This window comes from Dysidea avara, chromosome 1, assembly GCF_963678975.1.
Source record: "Dysidea avara chromosome 1, odDysAvar1.4, whole genome shotgun sequence".
NCBI classification, from domain to species: domain Eukaryota; kingdom Metazoa; phylum Porifera; class Demospongiae; order Dictyoceratida; family Dysideidae; genus Dysidea; species Dysidea avara.
The window spans coordinates 8,536,687-8,548,657 of record NC_089272.1 but is presented as its reverse complement, the minus strand read 5'-3'; the positions used below and the strand labels follow the sequence as shown (position 1 = coordinate 8,548,657).

The 11,971-nt window shown below is 37.2% G+C and overlaps 2 protein-coding genes across 2 annotated transcripts; both read right to left on the bottom strand.

Annotated features, from left to right (window-relative positions):
- Nucleotides 1–4,524: 4,524 nt before the first annotated feature.
- LOC136255141 (phosphatidylinositol phosphatase PTPRQ-like) lies at nt 4,525–11,030 on the bottom strand. The gene is made up of 13 exons (XM_066047864.1): nt 10,954–11,030; nt 10,654–10,746; nt 10,230–10,544; nt 9,881–10,129; nt 9,092–9,184; nt 8,677–8,991; nt 7,158–7,478; nt 6,537–6,851; nt 6,318–6,432; nt 5,837–6,122; nt 5,199–5,401; nt 4,932–5,142; nt 4,525–4,709 (listed from the first exon to the last, which is right to left on the bottom strand). The coding sequence occupies exons 2-13, from the start codon at nt 10,727–10,729 to the stop codon at nt 4,683–4,685; spliced, it is 2,526 nt and encodes an 841-aa protein (XP_065903936.1). The 5' UTR covers nt 10,730–10,746; nt 10,954–11,030; the 3' UTR covers nt 4,525–4,682.
- Nucleotides 10,966–11,541, bottom strand: LOC136254534 (neuronal cell adhesion molecule-like). Its single transcript, XM_066047305.1, has 3 exons — nt 11,531–11,541; nt 11,271–11,388; nt 10,966–11,201 (listed from the first exon to the last, which is right to left on the bottom strand). Exons 1-3 carry the CDS (start codon nt 11,531–11,533, stop codon nt 10,966–10,968), a joined length of 357 nt encoding a protein of 118 aa, XP_065903377.1. The 5' UTR covers nt 11,534–11,541.
- Between the last annotated feature and the right edge of the window lie 430 nt (nt 11,542–11,971).

Genomic DNA, 11,971 nt, shown 5'->3' with positions numbered 1-11,971 from the left:
AGTTGGGAGATGGTTGTGAATGAGATGACTTCTTTATTTCTTCATGTAATAAATTATTGACAATGATGCTTGCTTCCTTTAGTGTTGTGTCTACGTCTGGTATTTGACATTGGATTTCAGGTTCAGATAAGTACTGATTTGGGGGTTGTGATGCACTGAGTGCCCAAGACAATGCAACTATGACATCTCCCCCTTGACGATACAATACAGTCCCAAGTTTCTTGTGAACACACTTGTGAATCATGTAACCATCAAGGTGAGTGATTAGTTGGTGTAGTAGCCAACGAGAAGTAAATTTCACACTGCTATCTCCCACGTCTAGGGTAACTTGAACAGTATTGGTGTCCTCAGAGGGCTGAATACCATAAACATCAAGAAACACTTGACATACCCATGGAAGCAAAAGGGCCTTCTGGACCAATAAGTGCTGGGCTACATATATCACAGATGAAACTATGGCTTTGGTAAGATGATCAGTTTTGCTATCTTCCTTTGTAGCTTCCCATTCCTTGATAGATTTTTGTAACATTTCATCTGACCCGTTTGGTTTACAATTTGGTTTACAATCTGTGGACTTGACAATTGTGCAGTGTGTGTTATAACAGTTAGTACAAATATAGTCATCTGGTGATATAACAGTGTCAGTTCCAGTTGTATCTGTAATGTATTTTGAAACTACTACAGGGTTGGGACTGTGACGATAAAGCTTCTGACCAGGTTTAGGTGTAGCTCCACAAGAGGAGCAGTTTTGTGGATGATTTAGCTCACGATAAACTTTACTATAGCAGCTTGGGCACAGGAGGAATGGAGTACTTGATGATGACTGTACCCCAAGCATTTCCTCAAGTTCACTTGTGTTAGCAAAAGCAGGCTTGATGAGTTTATCACTTAACTTGTTGGTGCAAGCAGGGTGTATACAGGATTTAGAAGATGTCTGTATACTATTTTTCCATTTCGGGGTATAGTGGGGAATGTCATTGTAACATTTTGCTTCTATCCAATGTTTTTTACAAATATGGCTATCTTCGGGTAGGTGTTTACCAAGGTGTTTAATAAAAAAATCTTTTTCTGTAGCCCCTACATTGATATACCTTAATTTTTGACTAACTCTGTTTCCACACAGGACACAACACTGTGAGGTCTCCTCTTCAGCTGACTCAGGAGCAGTGATAGCAGAATTCTGGCACAAAGAGTCTCCACCTGATGACTAAATTTAAAATTGTTGATTAAAAACATGTGTTAAAATAGTCTTGTAAATAATTAACGAATCTGGCTACAACAACTAAAGTGCACAACATTTTAAAGCTTTATTTTCAAGCATAAGCCTTTGTTTCTCTAACTAAATGGATTAACAACACTAGTATGGCTTGAAACAAATTTGTACTACATGCAAAACCACTGTGTTAATACTCACCTGGTTCATTCTGCGGTCTCTATTTCGTTGCTAACATATTCCAGCTGCCTGGTTTGGTTACTGTGGGAAAGGCAGCTGACGTATTATTTCGTGTTCCATTGGATAATTATGTGTAGCGTCACAGCAGGAAGTTACAAGCGTATGAAAAGAGATGGTGTTTTACTACAATTACCGCTGGTGCCTCCGCGGGAAAAAGCCGTGCAATTAAATACGCGTAAAAAAGCATAATTTTGCCACTTGCGTTTCGACTGGCATAGCGATTGGACAAATCCGATTTTAAGCATATGTCATATTGTGCTTAAAGGTGTGGAGTATATTAGAAAACAAGGTGGAGTATATGAGATTTATTACCCACCCAAAACTTCTCTTTGTTGAGGTCTGCAATTATGTGCATTCGCGGTGCCAGGTCCAGTTTGCGCTGTCCCATTGCTGAGGCACCGATTGCAGTGCAGGTCGCTGAGGCCCATATGTAAGATAATTTGTTTTTGTTTATTATGTACTGTTTTATCTAAAAAAAAAAAAAAAATAATAGGTTAAAAAAAACAAAAAAAAAAACAGCCTAAATAGAGTCTACCGACATGGTCACCGCTGTGATTATTTTGTCACGTGAGGAAGCGTAGTTGCCATGGCGCTAGTATTATCGCAACAAAACCAGCCGCTTTTGCCAAGCCTACAGCAGAAACAGCCGTGGATGAGGTACTGTAAGTAATCTGAGTGTAATGTGAAATAGAGTCTAAAGCAGTTACACGGGCACGATGTGGAGTCTATGAAATTTATAAACCCTCAGGCCCTTAGTAGCGCGCTCGTGCGCTACAGCCCGGGCCTTCGGGTTTATAAATTTCATACACTCCACATTGTGCCCGTATAACTATTATATATCTTTCACCTAGCTTCTTGTGCTCACTGTCTAACACCACATATCCCACCCGCCACCACCACCCCTTCCATTTTGAGATTCCGTTTGCTAGAACAGATCATTATAAATTTAGCTATTACCCCAAATCTATCCGCGATTGGAACAATTTACCAACTGACACAACAGAATCCCAATCTCTGCAAGTATTTTTAGATAAATTATAACTGACTCTTATCTATGTGATTTGTAATGTTTTTCCTTACCTGAACATATCAGTTTGTAACTGTGTTTTCAGTAATCATAATCAGTCAAACAAAGTTACTGAATTAAAAATATTGATTTGAAACCATGTCATAATGTTAATCCACTAGTGTTCAAGCATGGAAAGGTGGAGAAGTGTTCACTATACTGCATGATCATTGTTCAGTATCATATCAGTATGATTCTCTGATTGTAAGAAAAGTGAATGAGACAACCAACCATTAAGGTATCTGATGACACAAAGTTCTACCAATCTCAATTATTGTAGTAGTAGTAAAGCATTTGCAACACCCAGTAACCTACAAAGATATGTAAGAGCCTATAGGGAGAAGCCATGGGCAAATTAATCAATGATAAGTAAACATCCACACCCACACATACTTGGACTGGGAAGGAAGCCATCCAATGGATGATGCTTGTACTGAAGAATGTCACAACCAATCATCGACGGCCACATCAAGGGCAAATAGTTATACACTTATGTCTAAACATGTCCTACAGTATGCTCTCTTAAAAAACCTTTGGCAAGTGTCACAATGAAAGAGTTTAGATGGAGACTGGACAACCAATCATCGACGGCCACATCGAGGGCAAGTATGGAATTCTCTGCCAGTAATTGACCTTACCCTCTCTTTCAACACAATTAAGCAACAGTTAAAGAGCTATTCATGGGAACATTTTTTAAGTAATTTTAATTCAAATAATAAATGTACTTTCCATTTCGCATGTCCTTGTTGTAATTGTGCTAAGCTCCCCAACCCTTGTAACTATACTCCCCAACCCTTGTACTTATACTCCCCAACCCTTGTAACTATCATTTATTGTAATAACTAGTTTCATAGGCTTTTGGTAATTAAGTTAAGTATAAGTAGTTAGTTTTATAGGCATCTGGCATTGATTGTCATTTGTCCTTCAGATCACCTTTCCAATCATACTGTCTTATTATTGTACCTACCATCCTTGTAATTTTGCTGTGTATCTGTAAAGCAATGAAATAAATAAATAAAATTAATAAGTAGTTATACACTTATGTCTAGACATGTCCTATGCTCTCTTAAAAAACCTTTGGTAAGTGTCACAATGAAAGAGTTTAGATGGAGACTGTGGTCCAGCCAGCAAATTCTCCAACTTAATCATTTCCATAGAAATCTCTCTTGAGATTGATGGTACCATGAGTCACTAATGGAAATGTTCTTAAAATCCTGTTTAACCTTAACATGCCATCTTAACTTCATACCTTAATTGTCTCAGGCAGCCATCCAAATAAAATCTTTTTGGGTATGCGTGATATGTACATGACCCAACCACTAGCCAAGCTTAACAGAATGCCAACAGACTCTCACATACCAAAACGTTCAGTCAACTGACTAGTAGTGATGTGCTTTGCCCATTGCACAGCCCTTCCAATGCCTAAAATAAGTGCATCCAATACAGCGATGATGAAGAGTCTCTAACTTTCTAATAATTACCAAGCTACGTATATGTGTATGTGGGAGCCCATGTCTCTGTGCAATACAAAAGGATACCAAGCACTATAATTCATATTGATAGGCCAACTGTTTAGTTTCCAAACTAAGGTCGTGAGCCAGAAACACAGAATTGTGAAGTCTACCAAAAGTTTTGAAGCCTTTGCAAACTGGTGATTAACCACACACACACACATGCACATGCACACACACACACACACACACACACACACACACACACACACACACACACACACACACACACACACACACACACACACACACACACACACCACGCACGCACACACACACACACACACGCAAAAACAGAACTATAAATCCCAGCAAAATAACTAAATGATTTGTATAAAGGATTAAAGTTACTAAAATCTAAATGTACAGTGTCACACCAAGAGTCATCAATGATTGGAATTCTTTACGATCTGACATTATGATGACACTTATAACTGTTGGATGACCATAATTTGTCATGAGTAACTAGTTAAATAAATATCCCATAATAATAAGTTATCATTACAAATAATGACAATGTTATGTTGCTACACAATACATACGTGTATAATATATTACAATATAACACAATATATTACAATATAACACATGTATACTAAAATCAAATACATTGTATTTGCTGTATATACAATAAGAGTTGTCAGTTCCATCATCACAAAGAATCATTAGATCCGATTTCCTATAATATTAGGAATATAACAATAATACAAATATATAACTATATACGTACACTGTATCTAGCTACATAAAACAATAAAGCTGATGACTGAGCATGGAATACTATGATGCAGCAATAAGGGATATCAAGTGCACATACTGTTATATAAATGTTGCTTGTTAATTGTGCAGCAGTATGTAACTGACAATAAGTGCATGTAATAATAAATGTTGTTTCTCATACCTTGTTTGACTGAGAAGTGTTGTAGATCAGCTCAGGATGTGTCCCACCATTAGTTATAACTTGTATCACAACTTCATCATTGTGTTCTGATGGCACAGAGCTCGAGGATTGAACAGTAGTAGGGTAGGGTAAATTCAATGCTACATCACCAGATTCTACATAACCAACTTCTCCAGTGTATTTTTCATGAGGCTGGATGTGTTTTTTACATCTACAAAATTATTGACAAACATTAAATGTGATTATTAGATTACCAGCAACACTTACAGGCGGGCACAAGCTGCACAGGTCAAGCATGTGCATCCGCAGGCTATGCATGTTATCACTCCAATTATTATCAGAAGTATTAATAAGAAGACAAAAAGAGATACTACAACTGCAATGATAGCAGCGTTGTCATCATCATCATCAAGGCAATCTGTAAGCTTTACTGACAAGTATTCACTATCAACTATCAAAGGACCATCATCCTGTAATGGATATGTGTACACATATTCTGTAGTTTCAATAGAACAGTTAAACTAATTAGGTGTCATTTGCATAGCAAGTTAGCCATCTTTAAGTTAACGTTTATTGTGAATGCAATACGCTAGCAGAAGTTTATGGGCTACAACATTATTAGTGGCTCATAATCAAGTTTCTGGTGCAAAAATACTATTGGTAAAGCATTACACCAGCTAGCTACTATATAGCACATGCTTCATCAGCTTGTTGTTTTGAAACAGAAGACCTATACTGAGAGATATCTGGAACTTCTTTATGCCTCAAATTGTAGCTTATCTTTGCCACATTTCCATATGCATACCAGTTGCAAAAAATATTCTTTTTGTTGTGCATTTCTTTAGGAAATTTATATTGAAAATATTATTTCAAATGTGCACTGAAAAACCAAACACTGTACGTACCTCACGTCCAGTATCAGATTGTAGTCTAATGTAATAAAACACTCCATAAGTGGTACACTCTGGTAATCTTCTGTTATAATATTCTGTTCCATCAGGTGACACAGTAATCTCTCCATCACCAGCAACAAATGTTAATGGTACATCTTCTATATCGTGCCACACTGCTGCAGTATAGACACCATCTCTCCCAGGATATGGAGGTGGTAGTTGACCATTACTACTGGTAATAATATCCATTGGTGCATTCTCAAGTTCTTCTCCAGAAACCACAATTACTCCAAACAAACTAATTAAAAGGTATTAGCAAATCATAAAGTCACTATTATCACAGGTATTTTTGTTATGCCATATTTACAGAATTCTATATAACTATTGAAATTTTTGCTTTTAAAAGTATTATGTCCATATACATCACAATTACACACATAGGTACGCTATTAAAATTACACTGGCTCAAATTTGAAGTACATACACAACTCACTATAGTTCTCCAGTATCAATTTGATGAGGTGGTGGTAGTAACAAAGTGATGGTGTGGACAGTAGGTGAACGAGGTGGAGACAATGTAGGAGGAAGTGTTGGAAGAGCTGTTGGCACTGTAATATTGTTTATCACATTGCTCACTGTATATGCATGTTGCTAATATACAATATCTAAATATATTTTATTGTTGACGTACAGTACATTCAGAGTGACTTACCAGATGTGTTAGTTCTAGTAATTACTTCATCTTCAATAGGAGCATCATTTACTCCTTCTCCACTCACTGACATACGAATAGTGTAATTAGTATATGGTATCAATCCATTCAAAGTAAAGCTGAGTGTATTGGCTGGCACTGTGACTGAAGCCAAGTCATCAATTGGTAATATGCTACGAATTACATGCTGGTTTGTTTTGTAATAGATATTATAGTGTGTTAGTTGACCATTTGGATATTTAGGATGACTCCAGCTGATGAAAATTGATTCAGGTGAAGATGCTGTAGCACTGAGATGACGGACAGCAGAGGGTGCTGTAAGTAACAAAACAATAGTAAAATTTAATATAACACTTGACCATGTGTTTGTGTGCATGTGTGTGTGCCTATGTGCATGCATGTGTTAAGCCCAAAACTTTACTTACATTGCTCCAGTCAACCCATTTAAATAGGGATCTGGCAACCCAGTGTCAGCTAGGCACTGGGTAGGCTAGCATGGTAGCCATAAACCCAATGTGTTTCATGCATAAAATATAATGTGTGTGTATGTGTGTATGTGCTTTTGCTTGCAATGATGTGTGCATGTCTAACTCTGCGATTCTTTATAAAGAATGGTCATACCTGCACTATCAGTCTGAGTCACAATCTCAACAGGTCCATTATCAATGTTGTATTTAGTATTGATAGTTGTAATCATAAAGGTGTAGTTAGTGTAGTAAAGAACATTAGGAAGATAATAATAGTTTTGAGTTTGATCCAGCGTCACATTAAAGGAGCCATCATATAATGGTCCTATAGTGTAGGCTGAGGAGAATGAGTAATACAAAATTTGAAAATATGGTCCATTGTCTGGTGATGGAGGTGTCCAAGAAATATTGTAAAATCCAGTAGTGTTGTTAACTGAAGTAAATTCTGCCATTAAGTCGATTACCAGTGGAGGAGCTGAAAAAGAATGGCAATATTTTTGTGTAAGTGTGGGTCAAGTATACATTATTGCATGCCAGTATTTTGATTAATCTCTAATTACAAGTACACAAAGGAATTTTCAACTAGAGTAGCGACCATAACACAGCGATAAAAAGTACTGAAACAAGCTGGAGTAGTGCATGATATTAAATCATAGTAAAACAATAAAAGTGTTATATCGCTACTGTGCCCATAAGGAAATTCACAGTAGGGATATAGCACTTCTTATTATTTTATGGTGATTTAATATTGTGCACTACTCCAGCTTGTTACAGTACTATGGTCCCTACACCTAGTTGAAAATTCCAAATTTTTTGTGTACTTGTTTGTTAACTTAATTATTATGACTGGTGAACCCATGCATACCACATCTAAAATGGCTCTATGCACCCCAGCTACATCAATACTATCATTTGAAAAGTGAAGTATCCTTTGTTAGCTGTGTCCAACTAGTTACACAGTATTTCGAATAAAGGACTGTTCGACAAGCACCTCTGCAATCCACGCATACTGAAAGAAAGAAATGGTGCCGCACACCCCAGTTATATCATTTATCTGAAAAGTGAAATATCCATTACACTTCGTTGTCAGCTATGTTCAACCCGTTACACAGCAGTACAAATCAAGAACTGTTCGAAAAGCATCTCTGCAATAAAAATAGCCACTATGAAAAATATGAAGCCATCATGTGCTACTGCCAAATCGACACTTTTAGGTGTCAGCAAAGACGAATGGGACACAAAGGAGGACACTGGTAAGTCCATGAAGAATGCATTGTACATACTGTGGTATGCCAAAAGGCACCTCTAGGGCCGAAGCAACATCGAACAGTGAAAACGTCAAGCCTGTAGCCTTAGCCATTGTCGAGTTATGCCTGCCTAAAGGCATCAGTCAGTTACTCAGTCAGTCAGTAGGTTAATTTTTTTTAAAAATTCCATAGCAACTTGTTGAAAGCATTTCGAGTTGATCTGAAGGCTTATTTCGGTTTAGTTTTGCCTAGCCAATACTGCCTCATCATTGTCAGGGAAAATTGAGGCTGGTGTTTGGGATATGTTATTTCATGGGCCACCCTATATACTCCTTTGTGGTCCCTACTATTCAGTACTATCGCACTGTATGATGGTTGTAAAAATATTTGCTCTCATGTTTTCAATACACTATTGAAATATCATACCATCTTCATCTGTACAGTTCATGACAATTACAGGGTCTCCTAGACCTGCTCCAGTCCTTCCTCTCACCTCAACAGTGTAGTTAGTATTACTAGATAATCCATTAATAGTGTACAACAGTGTATCAGGACCAGTGATGTTCACTATTGTTCCATTGCTAACACAATCACCCACTGAGCTAGTCTGGATATAACAGAGTTCATAACCAGAGAGGACACCTCGATCACATGATGGTCTATCCCAAGTGACCACCAGGGTAGTTGAGTTACCAGGTACCCCAGGATGGTTTACTCTGAGGTTATTGGGGGCCAGTGGAGCTGTAAGAAAATTGTAGGTATTTATTATTATTTAGCTAACACCATAGAAGTATTTTCTTGAACACAGCTAGCTGCAAATGTTTATATTTATGTTACTCACAGTCTTCTCTGGTAAGAAATTCACCATTATATTGTGGACCTTCACCAACAGAAGTGGCAGCATATATGGAAAACATGTATAACCTGTAGGGAACTGTAAGAGAGATGATGCAGTACAGTGTGCCACATGGCATTGCATTATTGCATGTACATGTTAGGGTATCAATACTCTGTACTGGGGTTGGGCAGTACTGGTATTTTCTACTTGAGATTATTGCAATTATTGTCGGTACACAAAAAATATGTATTTGTCAATGTGTTGCAAAAAATTATTGCACTATTACAATACTGAAAGCAATGAAACTTTGGCATGACTTAAGTTTGGTGAATCGATAAAAGTTCAGTGAATAAATCATACAGCCTATTAAACAATAGCAAATTGTTGAACGAAGTTTGGCGAATGTCCTTTGATATGCAAATTTCACCAAACTTTAGTCACACCAAATGTTCATCATTTACAGTATGTTTAAAATTTATGAAGTGCATTGTTATGACCCTAAGGTATTTAAATGACAATCTGGTATGTCAGTATGTTTCATTCTCACTTTGCAAATTTACAATATAGCACAAACGGTATAGTGATATTATGCTAAAATGACCAATTGTGGTACTCACCATTGCACATCATAATATTGCAAATACTGAAATATTGCCCAACCCTAGTCTTAATGTGGAATTAAATGTTAAATGTATGCATAAAAATATGCATGGTACTGTATGTAGTACTCACAAGTGTAAATTATACAGTATATTGTAGGCTATTACACTAGTTCAAAAATGCAGTACTAACCCAGACCATCCAATAACAATGATGTAAGTGCTTCACTGGTTCCACTGATGTCATCAAAACTGTTTGTCACTTCAGAAGCAAACAGTGCTACTTCACAACCACTACTATTGTCTGGGATTAGTTGAAACTCTACACGATAATATTGTATGAAACCATTAGGATTAAATGGAGGATCCCATGAGATCATGACAGCAATGGTGTCATCAGTGACATTTTTGACCATCACATTCTGTACTGGATCACTAGGAACTGGAAGGAGAACAATATCATATATATATACAAATGAGTGCAGCAATACGTTTACAACCACTGCAATACAATGGGTGAATTTACAAATCAAATTACATACCATCTTCATCAGTAGAGTTCATGCCAGTTACAGGATCTCCTAGACCTGCTCCAGTCCTTCCTCTCACCTCAACAGTGTAGTTAGTATTAATAGATAATCCATTAATAGTGTACCACAGTGTACCAGGACCAGCGATGTTCACTCTTGTTCCATTGCTAACACAATCACCCACTGAACTGGACTGGATATAACAGAGTTCATAACCAGATAGGACACCTCGATCACATGATGGTCTATCCCAAGTGACCACCAGGGTAGTTGAGTTACCAGGTACCCCAGGATGGTTTGCTCTGAGGTTATTGGGGGCCAGCGGAACTGAAAAAAAGAAAGTTGTAGGTACGTGTTTATAAGTATTTAGCTATATAACACAATAGAAGTATTTTCTTGAGCACAGCTAGTAAATGTTTATATGTAAATAACTCACTGTCTTCTCTAGTAAAAAATTCACCATCATATTGTGGACCTTCACCAGCAGAAGTGGCAGCATATATGGAAAACATGTATAACCTGTAGGGAACTGTAAGAGAGATGATACAATTGCAGTACTTCATGTCACTGTGTGCCACACAGTCTATTGTATGAAAATGTTATACTCTTTATGTGGCTCAGGGAATGAATTGTTAGATATATATATATATATATATATATACACATAAATCATATGTAGTACGCACAAGTGAAAAATGCTGGGTACCAATAAAACACTGCATGGTAGTGTACTAACCGAGCTCATCCACTAACAATGATGTAGGTGCTTCACTGGTTCCACTAAAGTTATAAACTTGTTCATCACTTCAGAAGCTAATGGTGCTACCTCACAACCAGTACTATTGTCAGGAATCAGTTGGAACTCCACACGATAGTATTGTATGAATCCATTAGGATCAGATGGAGGATCCCATGAGATTATCACAGTAATGGTATCATCAGTGATGTTTGTGACCATCACATTCTGTACTGGATCACTAGGAACTGTGGAAGGAGAAAAAACAACATTAATGAGCTTTAGCAAGCTAATGTTGCATATAACATGGACCTTACTTGGTTCTCTAGTCATAATCATGATGGTAGCATTGATATTGCTCTCTCCATTTTGGTTACTTGCTGTTACTGAAAATATGTACAGTTCATCCTCACTCAAACCAGTGACACTGTATTCCTACAAGCACCAGACGTAAGCAAATGTTACATGATAGATACAAATACATGCACAATGCCGGCTGAGCAATACTATATCTATGTATTATAGAACAACAGACTGAATTTTAAGTAATTAATACATACACATTACACTTACATACCATGTTTATCACATTACGGATGACTATGTAATCTCTAGACAAGTTAGGGCGATAGTAAATGTTGTATGATGATATGTTTCCATTTTGTTCTTCATCCATTACTGGACCCCAATCGAGTTCCACTGTGGTAGGATCAATACTTCTTCCATCAAGATCAGTGACTGCTCCACTGGGAACTAAACACATTAAGATATTATAGCAAATCAAATGAATGATTTATGCAACATAAACATGTACACTTGCATTGCTGTTGCATCAAATAGGACAAGTTTCTAATTACCATTTGCTGTCACAATCCTTTCTTCATTAACCTGAAAAATCCACACTCCTGGGATACCAACATTACTTGTTGTATCGATGTTGATAATATCTGGTGTGCGTGATGCTGGTACAACAGCAAAGTTGACTCCATCTCCAGCATTAAATCCTACTTGCACCAGT

Bases quoted from the DNA above. Each gene is read 5' to 3' on its own strand.
- LOC136255141 (XM_066047864.1), bottom strand. From the start codon at position 10,729: ATGTTTTCCATATATGCTGCCACTTCTGCTGGTGAAGGTCCACAATAT. The intron at 6,123-6,317 runs GTGAGTTGTGTA...CCTTTTAATTAG, and splicing joins ATTGATACTGGAGAACTATA to TTTGTTTGGAGTAATTGTGG. The intron at 5,402-5,836 runs GTACGTACAGTG...TATCCATTACAG, and splicing joins AATCTGATACTGGACGTGAG to GATGATGGTCCTTTGATAGT.
- LOC136254534 (XM_066047305.1), bottom strand. The intron at 11,202-11,270 runs GTAAGGTCCATG...CTCCTTCCACAG, and splicing joins GATTATGACTAGAGAACCAA to TTCCTAGTGATCCAGTACAG.